At 39.0% G+C, this 19,446-nt stretch overlaps 1 protein-coding gene across 5 annotated transcripts; it reads left to right on the top strand.

Annotated features, from left to right (window-relative positions):
- Positions 1-8,484: 8,484 nt before the first annotated feature.
- On the top strand, positions 8,485-17,865 carry GDPD6 (PLC-like phosphodiesterases superfamily protein). 5 transcript variants are annotated; one of them, XM_088721591.2, is made up of 9 exons: positions 8,544-8,637; positions 9,306-9,484; positions 9,673-9,724; positions 10,512-10,695; positions 12,690-12,764; positions 15,604-15,713; positions 16,245-16,463; positions 16,752-16,907; positions 17,481-17,865. In XM_088721591.2, the coding sequence occupies exons 2-9, from the start codon at positions 9,447-9,449 to the stop codon at positions 17,715-17,717; spliced, it is 1,071 nt and encodes a 356-aa protein (XP_088577717.2). In that variant the 5' UTR covers positions 8,544-8,637; positions 9,306-9,446; the 3' UTR covers positions 17,718-17,865. The 5 variants fall into 5 exon arrangements, with proteins under 5 accessions (XP_008805139.4, XP_038982060.3, XP_088577717.2 ...); XM_008806917.5 differs by lacking the exon at positions 9,673-9,724 and having other exon boundaries at positions 8,485-8,637; XM_088721581.2 differs by lacking the exons at positions 8,544-8,637; positions 9,673-9,724 and adding an exon at positions 8,682-8,917.
- Positions 17,866-19,446: the final 1,581 nt, after the last annotated feature.

Raw genomic sequence — 19,446 nt, 5'->3', positions numbered from 1 at the left:
TCTACAGAAAAATGACGTTGCGAGCGGCGTCTTGAGGACTCATGCTCGTGAGGAGGGAGTAGAGGGTGGTCTTCTATTTGCTATAGGCCTCGAACGGCCGCAGTGAGTGCTTGTACTTGTTGAACAAGCAGGTTGAACTCCTCTGGTTGGACCGGAGGGACTTGATCCGCCGGAGGCCTTAGTGGCGAGTTCTGGACTGAGTGTCCAGGACTTGGTGCGGGACGCCGGAAGGCGTTGGAGGCCCCTTTGCTCCTTAGCTTCATGGTCACGACTCGGGCCCTTCCTCTAGCGCCAACTGTTGCTAGAAATTGGACCCGGGGGCGGCCGTCGGCTGAGGAGGAGGAGCTCTGGCGCGAGAATGGCGGGTGGCGGTCCGTCGGCGGGCGGCGTCCTCCGGGAGACCTGCAAAATGCCGGTGGCCGGGGTTTCCGGCGCCAGCCTTCCGATGCTTAAGTCAAAGGGGGGCTTAATTTTGGAGAAGGAGATGGACTGTATGTAGAAGTCCGAAGCCCTCTCTTGGGAGGAAGAAGCCCCCTTTTTTATAGGGAGAGTGGTAGGATTACCTGTGATGTGACTGGGCGAATTAATAGGTTACCGTCACGATTGGACGTGGGCGTGTGAAGTACTGAGTTGCCGTGGATGGCCCGTTCCTATCATGGGAGGAGATGGCGCGTAGCCAGAGCTTGCTTGTGGCACGCAGTGCAGTACATTCTTAGGAATGGTGAAGCGTTGACAGTCGTAGCAGGGTATGGTCCCTGATTGATATGTCGTGGCGTGGCCGGCAAGTAAAGCATGGTGCGGTGAGGCTGCTGCAGAGTATGGCCGCAGCGTATAGACGACGAGGTCGGCCTTCTGAGGTCAGCCCGGCCTTCTGTGCTCGGCCTTCTGTGCTCGACCTTTTGAGCTCGGCAGCCTTCTGAGCTCGGCAGCCTTCTGTGCTCGGTAGTCTTCTGGTCTCGGCCTGCTGTGCTCGGCCTTCTGTGCCCGGCCTTCTGAGCTCGGCAGCCTTCTGTGCTCGGCCTTCTGTGCTCGGCCTGCTGTGCTCGGCAGCCTTCTGGGCTTGGCAGCCTTCTGAGCTCGGCTTGCATGAGCTCGGCTCGGCCTTCTGATTTGGGTGCTTTAATTTGTGGGTGGTCAATTTTTCCCCCCAACACAACCTAAATGGCTATTGTTGCAAATTAGAGCTGGATGGAACCATGTTAAATATTTATTCAACAGTACCTCAAGGAAGCACTATTTCAAATCCTTGTACTCCTCAAACAAACTCATCAATTTCTGATCCGTATCTAATATCATGTAAAACTTAGGCGTTAAATGTCTAATCACATACTAAATCTTTAGGGTCTCTTCAAGCTTCAAATTAAAGATATACACTATATCATCATATAGGTCCTTGTAGCAATAACAGTCAACATCAACTAACCAACTCTTTTGTCTCCCAATGTAGTACTTTATTCTTATAGAATTCTTAATCTTCTTAAAATATCCTCCAAATTTCATCTTTAATTTGAATAATTGTTGCTCCATTTAAGAACCTGTACAATGAATACATAAATATGCATGATATAAATTGTAAGAGAGAATGTTTATCAATCCAAACTATGCTTAAAAAAAAAAAAAAAATTATAGTACATAAACATTCTGCTAGTGATGTCAAATCTACAATTCTCTTATGCCATTCTCTTATGCCCACCCTACAAATACTTGTCAGGCAAGATAGGATTTTTTTTTCAATTATGGGAAATTAAATCTACTTAAACATTTTTTAAGATGTGTCCAGAAACCATGGCATTTAGAAACAACAGTTTCACTTTCTCAGACATCAACCGTTATTCTTCAATCCCAAACAACAGAGATCCTTTAAATATTATGGAAATAGGGAGAAACAGAGAGAAAGAAGTAGGGAGAAACAGAGAGAAAGAAGTAGGGAGAAACATGAACAAAGAAAGGAGATTGATCGCGATCGTGATCGCCCGCAATTTCGTGGGATTGCCCGCGATCCACCCGCGACTAGCATCCAAGCAATCCGTCTCCAAGACTTCTTTGCTGATAAGTAATTCATCCTCATTATCTCACGTTACTTTCTCCTCAGATAAACACAAAGAAAACCAATCCGTTTTAATCAAACAACATCCAAATATCATTTTGTGGCTAAATATACTGCTTGCCAATGGAAACAAAAAATGTGGATTCATTGATGGTAAAAAAAGGGAGGATCATTACTTTAAAGAAAACCAAATAAATTGCATCAAGTTTTTCTTATCGAACACCACCTGATTGCCATCAAATTAAGATCAAAACCTTCCACCAAAAATGGGAAAAAAGAAGAAAGGAGATCAAAACGGAGCAACAGAACCCAAGATACCTGAAAGTGGAGGGCAAATCTATAGTTTTTTGAGGGAGACAAATCTTTATGGTCTCGTTTTTGTCTAAAACCTCGAATCTCAAGTCTCCCAAACACGGCGGGGGATTTACTACCTTCGCTACGTTCACCCACAGACAAGGGGACAAGATCCACACAACCTTGGTTCCATAGCGATGGGTGGGGAAGCCCTTGAGCTTATGCCTTGCTTTTGGAGAAGCTTTTTCGCCGGGATCGCGAACACGATCGCCCGCGGATCGGGATCAAAGCTTCTTCATCGGGATTGCAAACATGATTGCCCGCGGGATCGCGATCCTGATCCGCAGGGAAAGAAAGTGAGGATAAAATCGTCATTACAAAATTTTATTTAAATTTTAATTCATATAAATATAATTTTTTTTAACTGTGTTAGGATAACCCTTAGATTAGGGCATTTGTATAATAATAGTATTTTATAAGAATATAGGTACAAATATTAAGAAAATAAACACGTAAATTTGAATATTTAGAAGAATATTTATATAATAAATTAAAAAAAAAAAAAAGGGAGAAAAATACATTAACCGAAATGCAATTATACTTATTGACTAAACCATCCTATCAGTAGGTTGGTCACAGCGCCGGTCAAAATGGGGTAACTACTTGAGCCAACTTTTCCTAATAGCCTTCTTTGTTGACCATTGACTTGGAGTCATCAAAGTTTTTCCAAAACGTCGCCTTCCTTTCGGGGCCATGCATGCCACAGGGGTCCGCGGTGGCTTCGACCCACGCCTTCGGTTCCTAGACGCAGAGGTCCGTAGAAAACCGTGTGGGCCCTCCGCTTGGCTCTCCACCTCAGCGCTTCCATTCATAACGAGACATATGGAGAGAGAAAGCGAGCGAGAGAGTCTCAAACGTGATAAGCTTGTAGAAGGAAAAAATGACGCGGTTCTTCTTTCCTGGTAGCTCTCATCACCTAGTTTTCTAAAGATTAATTTCGATAACAATATTTTAGAAGCTGGAGGTAGAGGGGGAGTGAACTTCGTGATTTGAAACCACAACTCCAGACTCGTAACAGCTGGCGGTCGGCACACCTTCAATGAGCATGTCACCGGAGAAAAATTGAGAGCTGCATGGAAAGGCATAGTGCATGTGAGGTGCATATTGGGAGCATATAGTATCTTCTTGGAAGGCGACTCAACCACGGCGGATCAGAGTCAGCACGGTAACGACGGTCAACACCCGTTGATTCAGGACATCTACAGGATTGCCGGGGGGCTTGTTGCTTTCCGAGCCACTCATATTTTTTAGAAAGCGAATAGTGCTACCGATTGTGTTGCTTCTTATGCTGCACATTACTCTGGAGAATTTTTTTGAAAATGCTCCGAGGCTGTTCCTCCACCCTTCATCAACTCCTCTTATCGGATTATACTGGGTGCACCCACACCCGTATGGTGTGAGTCACTACTGTATCAAAAAAAAAAAGACGATAATTTGTTGATTATTTGGAAAAAAATGTTGATGAGACAAACGTGTATTCAAACTATAATGCCAAGCTTGGATTGTGACCCTTGGTGTTCATATAACTGCATCAGCATGTCTACATTTTCTTTATAAATTCTGGAGTGAATGAAGGCAATTTCACTGTATGAATTAATTTATGACGTGGTATAAATGACTGAAATATTGTTGGCAAGGTTTATATCCTTGAGATCGCTGTAGAAGAATTGACTTGACTTCGTTATTCAGATTTTTATTATCTATTTAAAAGGATAAGTAGAGCATCACCCTAGACCATGCCCATATTTTCAGTGGGACAGTTAAGCATGATATGCGGAGAAAGCATTAATAGTCATAGCATAGAAAACCAAATTTTAGTTTGCTTTTTTTTTTTTTTTTTGCTAAAACAGGTATATCATACATTACGAAACACCTAGTGGAATCGGCAAACAAAATGTCCCAAAACCAAAATGCACCAGACATGTCATCTTCCTCGACCCATAGGGTGCCTCTTGAATGGCTAGCTACATATGCCGCCACTCAGTCCGCCGCCCCATTAGCCTTACGATACACATGCATAGCCTAAAATGTAACACCCTCCTCACACTATTAACCAAATATCACAGAGCAAGGGGTGGACTCCTCCATCACTACTCGGGCCTCCCCGGATCCAGCTGATCACCGTGGCCGAATCTCCTTCCAAGAGGATGGATCCGTCTGAAGCACATGCTGCACATAATGCAATCCCATCCAAACCGCCCGTAACTCTACTCTCAGAACCAAGGTACGTATCAAAGAGTTGACACCCTCCCGCTGCCATCACACTCGAACTCGGGCATCTGATGACAAATCCGGCCCCTTTCCTCCTACCTCCATCCAGTATAGAGCCATCGAAATTGATCTTGAGGAAACTCGGGGATGGGAGCTCCGAGGTGAAGTAAATAGTATGAGGAGCTTCCGAAGCAATGTGGGGGCCCCAGGTGTTCTGAGCTGTCAAAGACTTGTGGTCTAAACCTTCCTGGATAATCTCTACTGCCTGTGTCCGAGCACACTCCATCATGAAATGTGGGGACGGACTGCGCTCGCCAAATACCGTAGCGTTCGTGGCCATCCATATCTGATAAGCTATGCAAGTTGCCATGCTAGCCAATTTTAATTTGTTCAACTTTCAACTAATTGTTGATATATAATGGGCATGAAAACATAGGTATAACTTGGTCCAAGAGTTCCTTTCGTTTCTTTCCTCTCCCATATTCCTCTTTTTCTCCTCCTCCCGAATCCCCCTCTTGAGCTCTTCCCTTTTCTTTTTGAAGGCATGACCCATTTCTCTCATTCTATCGAAGAATCGCTCAATTCCCTCCTCTCCAAATAAGACCCAGTTGATATACACCAATATCATATTATGAAAATTATTCATTGATTTGCTTAGACGCATGTGTTTAGTTGCTGGATGACTAATTTGCTAAATATGTATTAGCTAGCCATGAATTGTATAGTAATGAAAATCATGTTTAGTATACTGTGTATCAATTTGTTTGGATGCATATATTGGATCGTTATTTTATATATATATATATCAAAAAAGCTTAATATATATATCGAAAAACTGTCAAGTATGTATTGGCTTCATGTAAACTATGTATTAGAAAGCTGTGTGGTGGCGTAGGAAGCAAGCCTAGATGGAGAAGAATACTTGTTCCATTAACGTTCGGGATGAGCAAAAAAGAAAACCTAAGAGGATCCCAAGAATGTTAACCACGAGGTACATAAAAGAATGAAAGAGCTGAAGCATAGGGGTTTGATCGGGGACTATTGTGAAGGAATTTTGCTCTCTTATGCTTTAAATGCTAGCGTGGGCAAGGAGGACCAGTTCTTTAATTTCATAGACGGTCTCAACTGCCCTTGTAGTAGTAAAGACCTTAATGGAATTTTGAAAGGTTCGGGTCTTCAAAGTCCAAGGGTCCAAAGGGTGATTATGGCAAAGATAGGGAAGCAAAGCTGTCCAAACCCTCTTATGACAAGAAGGACCACTATAAGGGTGAACACCCCCAAGGGTGGATGAAGCCACCAGAAGATAAGAAAGAAGACATAGAAAGGAAGCCCTAAGGCAATAATTTTCTATGTGATGGCCACCATTTGGATAGGAACTGTCCTAAAAAGAGTGCACTCCATGCTATGATTAGAGGAGTGAGAGAGCCAGTAGCACTTAGATGAGTTATCTTTGACTTCTGCCTCTAAGGATTGCTCGATGGATGAGAGGGAAAGCATGTGGTCAAGTGTTGGGGATTGCTACAATTCATCATTAATTAGTAACCGGGACTCATGATTTTCCAGGCATTTTTGGACAAAGCAGTCCAAGTTGATGGGTTTTTGGACAAACCGAAAGGGTAAGTTCTTTCTTGGAGCTATACTTGCAGGAGAGCCAGGTAACTATTGGGTAACAATTGCTCCCACCTAGACTCTTGTGACCAGCTACACGAGTTCTAGTCTAGTAACTTCGAAGACGGCTATGTCTCGGTTTAAACAAGCGTTGTTGCTCGGTCGTACTTTCACAAAGCCACTAAAAAAATGAGGAAGTGGGCAGATAAAAAGAGGAGGCTCCTGGAGTTTGAAGTTGGGGACTTGGTGATGGTGAAGATGTGGCCCTCACAATATAAGGCTGCTCGCAAGTACCCCAATAGCCTTCTTCACTGTGATGAAGGGCCATTCCACATCTTAAAGAATGTGGGTGGGGCATCCCCACCCAACCTACAAGGTATGGCTGCCTTCTATACTCAAAACTCACCGTCTTCTATGTAAGCATGCTAAAGTCATACTATGATAACCCGGAAGACCCTAGCCAAGGTGAGTCAAAGAGAGCTCCTCCTGGAGTGATGACTTTCTACAATAAGGAGATGGAGTGTATATTGGCGGTCTGTGTGGTTTAATGCAGTGATAGTAGAAACTTAGTAAAATGAAGGAGGTGTGAGGATTCGTGCGGGCATGTATTTAGTTTCACATTGATTATTCGCCGAGGAGATCTTGGGCACTTATACAGAGTCAAAGAATCCAAATAATACCTTTCAGCTAGATTTTTTGGGTGAGGTCCTGAATTGTTATAAATGGTATTAGAGCGAATTCGGCTTATAGCCTACGTGGACTAAAGGACACTGCAGTCGGGTTCATTGAGACTGACTACGGACCTATCGTGATGTTTGCGATTAGATTTGAATAGATTTGAACCCTTAACCTGACGAGAACGTCAGATCTTGAACGAAGGGAGTATGTAAGGATCCGTGCGGACGTATATTTAGTCCCACATCGGTTATTCGCTGAGAAGATCTTGAATACTTATATAGGATCAAGGAACCCAAATAATACCTTTCAGCTAGCCTTTTTTGGTGAGGTCCTGGTTTGTTACATAGGCTACCTAATAGTGAAGCAAGTTGGGAACTCATTGAGACTTTGTATATTTCCATGAGCTAATTTGAGTATTTCATGAGGACATGACGAGGGTGTCGCTGGCTTAGATCGAGAAGAACATTACCGACCAAGCATTTTGTCAAATACTTTGCATGCATTCCTCTCTTAAGCATATGAAAAGGACACTAAAGAATTATAAGCTTGTGAAATTCTCTAGATTCCGAAGGATTTGGCAAGAAATTATATATTTTCTTGAATATTTCTACGTTTTTATGGAAGGAGGTGGGAAAGTCCTAAAGTGAGATTTAGAATGGTTAGATTTATGATACTTGCATATAATCTCAACCATTTTTTTACCTAGTAGTATTTATAACGGCGGTTTCATTGGCCAAATCATCAATCAAGAAATTTGTAACAGTTTTCAAATAGAATATTCCCCCCCCCCCCCCCCCCCTCCCCCACACACAGATATATATATATATATATATATATATATATATATATATATATATATATATATATATATATATATATATATATATATATATGTATATATGTATATATATTCTAAGAAAATGGTAGGCTGATCTCGAACAACTCTGTGCAAGGAATTTATAAGAGCCGTTTCATTGGCCAAATCATCAATCAAAAAATTTGTAAGTGTTATCAAATTTGTAAGAGTTCTCAAATAAAATATTACCATATGGAAGGCATGGTATGTTTAAAGGAAGGAGAGCTGCTGAGGGAGTGTGGCATCTTTCAGGCTATGTATGTTTATAGAGAGGCAAGCAAAACTGCAGCATAGGTCGCTTTTTGCCGCCCACCGATTTGAAAATTTTTTTTGGACTCGTTCTATATTTGTTTTTCTTGGCTTTAATAACGGTGCTTATGCAAAATTAGTTTGAGCAGCTGATTATAAATAATAAAAAAAAAAAAAAAAGAGAGAGAGAGAGAGAGAGAGAGAGAGAGAGAGAGAGAGAGAGAGAGGAGCACGGTTATTGCTCGAGAAATATTAAGCCCATGACAGGGCGCAGTTATTATAAAAGCTGCTGTTGTCTTGAAGTCGCGTCAACTATGTTATCCATCATTGATTCGCAGCATCGACATCACGTGACCTGGATTGCCTAATTTCTCGAGTTGCATGATGTCGCAAAATTATGGACTCTTTTTTTTTTTTTTTTGCCGAAGTAAATTATGGACTCTCGAAGAAATAATGAAAGGCAGGCAGGTACCGAGTTATTCCCGTCGAATATTCCTATTCCTTTCCCCTATATAACGGCATCGTGCCACCTAACGTTCTAAATCCAAAGGAGGAAGGGGGGCTTCGGAGAGAGCGAGGGCGGGAGGGCCGACCCGGGGAAGGTGCGGAGAAGATAATAGAATGACTTTCCTCTGTAAGCACCTATTCCTTCTCCTATTCCCATCTCCGTTCCTTTTTGTTCTCATCGATCCAGTTGTTGAACAGAGCTGTTTCTCTGCTTTGCATCATTTAGTCCATTAGGTTCCGTGGAATAAATTGTTTTTCTTGGAATAAATTGTTATCCCTTTAGAATTGTTTTGTATGTATTATTTATTTTGGGTGTTGTGGTTTTATTTGCGGTTGATATTTGAACGATTGCGGGATATTGCTTCAAGAAATGCTAAGATTGTTCGCCGTGCAAAATATGAATCCAGGCATGCTGTTATACAATCTTCATGCGTCTTTCTTATTTTATTCTTTCCTGCATTTGCCGGAGAAGGGGTCTAGAAAGAGAAGTTAAAATGGTGCAAATATTTATTAATCAGTGAGCCCATAATAACCAGAAGAATAAATCCAGCCCGCTTGTGGATCTTGATTTGCACAGTTACTAGCAATTGTAATCTGCACAGCTTAAGCACGGCATAATATTTGATTAAAGTATATAAATTTCTTTTACCTTGGATGTGTGGGTTCTGGATATACTTTAGTTCTTGGATTTCAGTTGTCTGTAATGGAAAATCCTGGTGGTGTTAAAAAGCTCCATATTTGGTCAAGTGTGGCTCTCGGCATGAAAACTTATGTTTGGGGGATGATCTTTTGCAGGGTTTCTCTCTTTTCTTCTTCTATCATTGTTCGAGGGGACCGTTGGGAGGCCATTCTACCCGCTACCAAGCAAAATAGACTATAAAGACAAACAGCCCTTGCAGACGTCCCGTCCATATAATATTGCTCATCGGGGATCAAATGGGGAACTTCCCGAAGAAACAGCTGCTGCATATTTGGTGAGTGTTTCATATGAAGCTATGACCAACTGCACCTTAAGTATCATTATTTATAGGTTTTTTGTACAATTGGATATGTACTATGTAATTGGAGCAGATTTGTATGTGCACTTCTAAATTATGCAAACTAGCTTTAATGGCAATTTGGTTGCATAATCCTGCTCCTAAATATCATGTGTCTGCACCAGGTTTGGATGCAAACAGATAAAGAAGGGTTCCCTAAAGAATTCAGTCATAAAAGTGAGTAGAAGACTATTCATATAGAATTAAGTCTTTTCTTTGTAAGTCAGCTGCTGCTTTAAACAGTTATTGGACCAAGGTTGGTGTTGATAAAGTAAGGCAGGAGCAAAACATTTATGACTGGAGATAGGGTTGAAATGATCCAGAATGCAAGAATTCATATCTGGCTTCCGGATTCCTAGGCATGAATCTATCTGGAAACTGACAAAAAAAAAATCTTAAGATGAATGCAATTACAAAACAAAATATTCTGATATGATTTGAAAATCCCATATTCCTAAAATAAGTGGATTTAGAAACTGAATATTAGATAGATACCTTCAAGTTTGTAACTTATATCTCCCTATCAACTTCATTCTCTCTTGTTTCTCTCTCTTTCTCTCTCACAATCAAACAAATACCTACTAATGAGGGTACATACTACATAATTTTTAAAAATTCAAACTTTCTTGATGGATCATAGCCTGATCAATGATTTAAACGCATAATGGCACAGTGTCTTCTAGTTAACTTTGTGATTCAAAGAAGTAATCTATTATAATTTAGATATATACATATCTATAAAAGAAACCAAATGTAGTTTTTAGTTCAGGGACTGGACAATTTGAAGATGATTGGGTGTCAAAAGGAAATTTACTCTATGAGATTTCATGTTTCGATTAACTCAGGTCATATTGTCACAGTAACAAAATTTTGTTGAATTACAAGTTCTATCCTAGTTATGCCATTTTGTTATTTTAAATTGGGAAATTAATAGACATATTATCCTTTCTCTTCATTCTGGCAGAGAGCTATTGATGAAGGTGCTGATTTTATTGAAACCGATATTCTTGCTAGTAAAGATGGTTCACTAATATGCTTTCATGATGTAACACTTGATTATACAACTGATATTGCTGATCATAAGGAGTTTGCTCATCATAAAAGAACCTATGAAGTCCAAGGGTCTAATATGACTGGCTTTTTTGTAGGTATGTTAACTTGCAATTTTCCTTTCTTGGGTTGAATAAACTGCATATCTTATGCTTTATAAGGTGATATACATCACTCATTTTGTAATAATGAGTATAGATATATTTTTTGGGTCTCTATTTTTTGTTTGAACTTTGGAGCTTGATAATAACATTTATCTTATTACTAATAGCATGTAGAAATGAAAATGATTTTTTACAATGAAGATGCAGTGCAATGACCCAGCAAAATATGTCATATCTTGGTACTGAAAAACAATTTAGATATGTAGAGGTCCCTTGTACTACTGGATATTTAAACTTTGATGAATGTGAGAGAGTACTAAATGAACTTAATGAACTTGTTAGATGGTACTAACCAAGGGGATTTAGTCGAGAAACAGATACCACTTCAGTGACAGAGCTAAGTGGAAATGTTCTTCTAGTATATTAGGCATGTGTATGAGCACACAGACAGGCAAATATATTGGGGAAGTAGGGTGCAGGGTGGGGGTAGGAAACTCTTGTAGTTGAGAACGGGCATGAACAATAAAGGCTAGCATGATACATCTATAGCCAACCCCATAATTATGAGATAACACTTGGTTGTTATTATTCATCTAACTTCATTAAAAAGTTAACATGTTAAATTTTGGGGAATACAAAGGGTGTTGATTGAGTGACAAGTGTAAATTGGCATCTATCATGATTCAACTTTCCTATAGAAGAAGGGGCTTATCATTGATTTACAATAGCAAAGTTGACCTAGAAACTTTCAAAATGTAGTTTTGTAGATTGGTTTCTGGACATCATTCATGACGTGAATCGGATTTATGATCATGTGAGTTGATTTCTTGACATCACAAGAATTGTACCTAGGGGAGAGAGAGAGAGCTAGTCAAGGCATCCAAGATGCCTCTTTAATATACTTGGTTCTATATGTACGAAGACTCTTCAAGTTTTATAGGAGTTCATGAGGTGTTAATCAAGGACGTTACCTCTCTTCTTTTGTTGTTGGTTAGAAAGCAGGAAGAATTTATTGGTGGGGAAGATGCCAATAATTGCCATTATATTGAGAAACCCAAAAGATAGCAAGAGGCTACTACAAGTCTATTAGGGTAGGTTTGGTTGCAAGGAACTTAGTGGAAAAGGAAAAGGGAAAATAGGTTTTTTTTTTCTTGAAAAATGCAAAGTTTCCTGGTCAACTAGGTATAATATTTCGAGTTTATTAATTTTCTAATGGAACAAACAAAAGAAAATTAGGTTTACCAAGAAAACAAGCTTTTCGAGCAATTTTTTGTGAAACCAAACAACCTGTAATAGGAATGTAAAGTTTTTCTTATAAGAGAAAATGGTATTTGTCAATCTATTTAATCATGGATTCAAAACCACCAGAATAGGATGGTACGAAATTAGCACCAGTGAGGGTGTTAGGATGCTAAAACAATCTACACCGCTACATACAACAGAATTGTACCTACTATACTGGTTAATTTCAATAGTTTTTTTAATCCTTCTTGATGTTTCTAGTTTTGGTACATACTATCTGCACCCGAATGTGTTGTTCCGATATAGAAGGATATGAGATATGGTAGTAGTATTTAAGACCTTAATTTAATCTATACTTATCTATTTTCACAATTTCTAGCACCATGATATTTAGTACTCTCTCTCTCTCTCTCTCTCTCTCTCTCTCTCTCTCTTTCATTTCTTTCTGCTTCGGATGATTCTATTCCTTATTTTTTGCTTCATTTCCCTTCTTCCCGATACTTGATAACCTATTAACTATTAAGAGATTTCTTTTCATCAAAATAAAATATATTTTTGTTCTTGATTTTTTTTTTAAAATTTATTTTATGATGATTTCCAGTTATAATTTAACAGTGATGCCATCACATCTAAAAACCTAATATGCGTAGATGGTTATTTAATGTTTTTTGGTTTAAAAAAGAGCTAATTTTAATGCAGCTTTTTGTCTTCATTGTTAAATAGACTAATATTCTGATTTTTTGCAGTGGACTTTACACTTAAAGAGCTTAAAACATTAAGGGTGAAGCAGAGGTATAAGTTCCGAGACCAACAATACAATGGTGAGTTACATTTTGGAGTAAATATGCTGGGTAGCTTTATATCTTATCATAACCAAGGTGTTTAGTGAGTTATCTCGATGCAAAATTTGGTGTATTGGCCGAGTCAAGTTCCATATCCTATATTTGATTAACTAATCTAGGTATATTTGGCAAAATTGGAGCCACCCCAATGTGATGAGCAAGTATGTTGTATTAGGGCTATGAATCAAATTAGAGCACCTGAATGGCACCATTGCCTGTGACTTAAACTGACCTATTCTGTTACTTTTAGCATGCATTTTTATGGCTTAATTCTTGACAATTTTTTCCTTTTGTGCAAGTTGTGATCTTTCATTGTTATAAGAAAGGCACACCAAATCAACCCGAACTACCCGGTTCGGGTTGTACCAACCTGAACTGGCATGGTATAGGGTTAGTTTAGGGGTTTGCTTTGGTAAAGGATTTGAGCCAGTTGTACCAGACTGAGCGGATTTGGAGTAATTCGGGATGGTTTGGGCCGCGTTTTTCCCTTTTTCCTTCTTTCTTTCCCCTTTTTCTTTTTTCCTTCCTTCCTTTCCTTTTTCTTTTTTCTTTCCTTTCTTCATTTCTTTATTTTTCTTCTCCCATCTTTCATTTCTTCCCTTTTGCTTCTTCTTCTTCTTCCCTTCTTTTCTTTCCTTTTCTTCTTTTCTTCATCTCTTTCTTTCCTTTTCTTTTTCTTCCCTTCCTTTCTTTCATTTTCTCCTTCTTTTCTTCCTTTCTTTCTTTTCTTTTTCTTCTTCTTCTTCTTCCTTGTGTGGATGGGTACTTTATCCGAGAAATAAAATGCCATAAAATTATTCAAAAAGTCTGCATTACCAAACATTAATTATACATGGAACTGCTAATGTTAAACTCATTCAAAAGTATTTGCAATATCAGAAACAACTTCCAGCATAACATTTTCATCGAACTCTTAATTCCATATTTACAATACACTATCCTCCATTTAGGTCTCATTTGAGATTGTTGTAGGTTGTAGAGCTTTTGTATATATCTCTAGATTTTAGAGCTTTCACTAGTAGAGTTTTTTATGAAAAGTTGTTTACTATTTGGTAACTATTTTCTGAAGTGTTGTAGAACTTTAGCATTTGCTTGATAACCAAACTAAAAAAAGTGCTTTTAGTATCGAGAAATGATAATAAAAGAAATTATATAGCGATTTCAATTGTCTAACTACTAGTACTATCAACAACTATTATTATAAAGTATTCTTAATTTATAAATTATTTATTTTGATATTTAATCTAATAATATAATAAATAATAAATTTTAAATTTATTATGAAATATAATGATTATAAAATAATAATATGATATTATTATTTTAGTATGTTATAAATATAATATAATAATGTTATTATAGTATAATAACACTATATTAATCTAATATGATTGTTATAATATAATAATGATGATAGTAATATAGTATTATCATAATATAATATAATATAATATATTGGACTATATTATGTTATATTGTATCATCAAAAATTGTTATTATAAAGTATCAGTAACTTGTAATTTTTTTTTAAATTAGTTTTTTTTAAAAATTTCATTGCGGGGACTCGAACTAGCATCTCATCTAAAAAATACTTTCTCGTCACATCTCAAGCAGAGCTTTTGCCCAAAATCTATAAATTCTACTAGATCCTTTTGAGCTTTGGAAGGGGTAGAAAACTATTTCAAAATTTTTACCAAACATCTCAAAATCATCCAAAAAAGTTTTTGGCCCTCCAAAAAGTGCTTTTTATCCCTCCTAAAGCAATGCCAAATGAGACCTTATATCCAATAGTATTTGTTTCTACTTGATCTTTGGTCAACACTTACGAGGTCTTAATAACATTTAGATACAAATGAGATATGTAATTTATTTTTTTTATGGAGAAAGCATATTAATGATTATGCACCACTTCACTCTAAGGGAGGAGTCTATTGTTGAACAACATGGAAGAAAACAGATCAGAAAAATAACTCTTAATAGTAATATTATGTATCGTGTTTAATAAAGAAACATGTCATGCGGGAACCTTATATCCTAGAAAAAGTGCTCCACCCACACACATAGACCTACATCAAACTACTTCATGTAAAAATTAAAGGAAGTAATCAATTGTTTAAATATGTTGATGACGGATCTAAGATGATAGTTCAGTTCTGCCTCATAAAGAAACGTAACCTCATGGATGGACTTGCTTCAAAATGATCATTTGTTTAAAAAAAAACATTGAGCAATCATAGAGTCTTTGCTATTATTTTTTGACGAGTCCACAAGGATTGAAATCTTCATAATAAGACCAAACCACATGGCTCTATGCTGCAAAATTTTCTTAATATCTCAAATTATTAAATATTGCAACTGTCAACGGGATAATTCCTGGAATAACAAATAATATATTTGGAATATTCAATATGATTCTAGGCAAGTATCCATGAATAGATGTTTACATACGTAGGCCGAGCAAAAACTAAACAAGTATTGTCATTAACTAAAAGTACTTTGAACATCCATAAACTATAACCGGGTACTTCAAACAGTAACCAAGGCTTAATTGGATACTTCAAAGTTACAATGCAGTACTTTTAAACATCTACAAACCTTAAATTAATCCTCAAAAATAAAAAAATGAAAAAGAAAAAACCAAAATATGTTGTACCAGTATTGTACTGATATGCATTTAGGTGCATACTTGGTACTGAATCTGGGGACCTTCGTTATAACATTTCCCTTTTGTGGGTGACTAGGATGAAAATTAGTTTTCAATTTGATATTACATGACTTAATAACAATAACTGACTTTCTTCTCATTTATGGCAAGCAGGGAAGTTCCCAATTATCACATTTGAGGAGTTTATTGCGATTGCTCTAGATGCTGATAGAATTGTCGGGATATATCCAGAGATCAAAAATCCAATTTTCATCAATCAGCATGTAAGTGACCTTCACATTTGTGCACTAAAATTATGAGTTATGACTATCCTGAAATATAGAATTTCTAGGATCACTATTATTTCTTCAAAACAAAGACAATAACCTAATAAAAACTGGCTATTGAACATAACATTATTTTGTGGGCTACTCTGGTATTGGCTTTGTCCTCCAACTGTAGACAAATGGAGATCGATGGATACCTCATTGATTACATGGACTTGATTACCAAGATCATTCAACATATCTCATCTCGGTTTACTGCACCAAAGGATGTGATTTCAAGTTCTTTCATGCTTCTCTGTAATTAGACAATCTCTCTTTTCTTTTTTCAAGTACATGTATCACTCATATCTGTCGTATACAAAATGAGGATCCATAGGAATCAACTTACTAATTTCTTGACTAACTTAAACGACTTCTATTACATTAACCGTTCAACTTCCTTCAACTAGTTTTTATTTTATATCTTAATGAGATTTATTTGCTCTTTATTATGTAGTTCTATGAATGGCCTACTGCTCTTTCTGACAGGTCAAATGGGCTAACGGAAAGAAGTTTGAGGACAAGTTTGTGGAGACGCTACTGAAGTATGGATATAAAGGGGCATACAAGTCAAAGGACTGGGTAAAGCAGCCAATATTCATACAGTCCTTTGCTCCAACTTCTCTAATTTATATTTCAAACATGACAGACTCTCCAAAGATCTTCCTAATTGATGATGTCACTGTTCCAACTCAAGATACAAATCAGGTTTCGCTTTTCCCTGTGATGATATTCTACTGGATAATAATTTTTCATTGAGATTTGGACTCAGCATAATGATGAATTAGAATTTACAGTCTGTTCACCTTGCAAAAGAAATATAAGATGCTTTGTTTATATACTATATGATGATTCTGTGATTCACATTCTCAATGGATGGATAATTTGGTGAAACTATCTTTCGTGTTGTTGTCTAGACACTGTTCTCTGATGATTTATTACATTACGAACCATTTTTTCCCTACTTGCTAATGGCTCATCTTGTGCTGTGTGCAGTCTTATTGGGAAATTACCTCAGATGGTTATCTTGAATATATAAAAGACTACGTGGTTGGGATTGGACCATGGAAGGACACTGTTGTTCCTCCAGAGAACAATTATTTGACTACTCCCACTGATCTTGTTGCAAAAGCACATGCTCATGATCTTCAGGTGAGATGTTTGAACATATGCTCATTGTTAGATGCATTGGGTAGTTTCAGTGCTTCATGTGATTATGTAAACATTAACATGGCTTTCTCAACATCAGTTCACAAGAATACTGTGTGAACCTCATATCTGCTTATCTTTGCACTTACTATGACTACGTATAGGCTATATGGCAGCTCTCCAGGTCTTCATCTGATAAGATGACCAGAAAGATACTTGAAAATTTGAAAATAAGAGCATGCAAAATATTTCTATCAGGATTAAATTTTAATGTTTAAACTTATAATGCAATGTTGAATCACAATGTGTTCTGAAATAAGCAAATGGTCAGTTAAACATACATAAACATACGTGTGTGTAGATACATATATATGAACCACTCTAATATAAATTCTTATGTCGTACTTTGTGATTCTTGGTTATCGTTTGCTTAATATCATCTGCCTTTCATCTGTACCATCTTTAGAATGGACATGAAGTTTCTTGTAATGTTTGCCACCATGTTAATTTCCCCTGGTCAACTGCTGTAGGATGTTAGAGCAAATGCTTACTCTTATCAGATGTTGGTGATTGCAGGTGCACCCATACACTTATAGGAATGAAAACATGTTCTTACACTTCAACTTTCATCAGGACCCATATGTTGAATATGCTTACTGGATAAAAAGGATTGGGGTTGATGGATTGTTCACAGATTTCACCGGAAGCCTTCATCAGTATCAGGAATGGGTAGCTACATCTGCCAAAGATGAAAAGGATGCTTCTAGCTTATTGCATAAAATTTCACTTATGATATCATCTTACAGGGGATGAACATTTAGTCAAACTAAGGTGTTCGTTTGCTCCTCAGATATGAACTGTTGTAAAAGTTTCCAAGAAATCAATTTTATCTGCAAACCATTTCTTTTTTATCTAATCAGATACATTATCATTGTTGCCCTCTATGAAATTTTATTGGTTACATGTTTTCCTCTTTCATGAAATATTGGGAATGGGTCGGAATGAGTTTGCCTAGTTGGTTTTGTGAACTTCAAACCCTGACATCTTCCCTGCAATTCCCTTCTTTCCTTGCTCAGGTTCATTGGTCTTTAATAAATGGGACAAGGCTTTTTGCTCCTTCATTTTTCTCAAAAAAAAATAAAAGGATGAATGGGTTAATTGTCTATGAAGACCTGTGATACATACTTCAAATAGTAACTGTTGGGGGAATACGATTTTCCCCCCAGCAATATAGTAACCCCGCCTCTAAAAGGCCGCATAGCCGCCGAACTTGGACGACTGAGGTCGGCGTCCGACCTCAAAACGTCCGACCTGGAGAATTCCCGACCCCAAAGGTCTGTCCTTGTCGACCACCTACTACGGCCGAACCCCTCCGAAGTCCGGCCGAAGGCCATATCCTGCCACTGCCCCAGCATTTATTGCGCATGACCTCTGCAAACCCCCAGTTCACTCAACAATTAATGTGACTCTCCGGCCTACTCAACCATTAATGCGCATCTCCGGCTTACTCAACAATTAATACGCATGGCTCCTATTATCTACGGACCTACGGCTCTCCATGGCAAATCAGCTCAGCGGAGTCCAATCAACCGTGATAAGTCTCTGATCTCGGCCTCACCTCCGACACCAATGCAATGATTCACTCGATCGCGTGCCAGCTCGGGTCGTACGACGGCCTCATTTCCGACATTAATGCAATGATTCACCCGATCGTTTGCCAGTCCAAGCAACATGCCGAGCCGTACGACGGCCTCGCCCCATCACATCACAGGTAAACCGACCCCCCTATAAAAGAAAACCCTTGCTTCTCAAAGGGGGGTGGGGCACAGAAAACTCAAAAAATATTGTTCTCCTCTATCTCCTTTGAACACAGATAGCCCCCTTCTGACTTAAGCATCGGAGGGCCGGCGCCGGAAAACCCGGCCACCGGCTTTTCTGCAGGCACCCCGACGGAGGACGCCGCCCGCCGACGGACCGCCACTCTCCTGTGTCCACCGCCGCTCCCCCTCCTCGACCGACGATCGCCCCCGGGTCCAATTTCCAGCAACAGTTGGTGCTAGAGGAAGGGACCGAGTCGCGATCATGAAGTTGAGAAGTAAGAGAGCCTCCAATATCTCCCGGCGTCCCCCACAGAGTCCTGGACACTCCGTCCAGAATTCGCCTACTCCGGCTGACCCGGTTCCCCAGGTCCAGCCGGAGCAATTCAATGCTCTGGTGCAGCAAGTTCAGGCCCTGGCCGCAGCCATTCAAGGCATGCGGCGTGAGGAGGCCTTACCAACGCTTTCCCCGGAGGCCCAGGTCTTGCCGGAGTTTCCTCCCAATGGCCCAATTCTCCCAGGCTAGAATCTTCACGGCTCCTCCAAGGCCAACAACGAAGGGCGGGCCTCCCCCCAAGGAGAGCTGCCGGGGGAAGGTCTCAACAGAAGACCCCAACCCTCTAAAGCCGAATCAGCCCCAGACCACCGTGAGCCGGAGCAAACCACGGTGGCGATTCCACGGGTTGGGGAGCTCGACAGGAAAGTCGAACACTTGGAGCGCCAGA

This window comes from Phoenix dactylifera, chromosome 1 (genome assembly GCF_051530095.1).
Source record: "Phoenix dactylifera cultivar Ajwa chromosome 1, Ajwa_hap1_PhDact_Kaust_v1.1, whole genome shotgun sequence".
Taxonomy (NCBI): domain Eukaryota; kingdom Viridiplantae; phylum Streptophyta; class Magnoliopsida; order Arecales; family Arecaceae; genus Phoenix; species Phoenix dactylifera.
The sequence above is the reverse complement of the archived record's forward strand: the minus strand, read 5'-3'. Positions and strand labels throughout refer to the sequence as shown.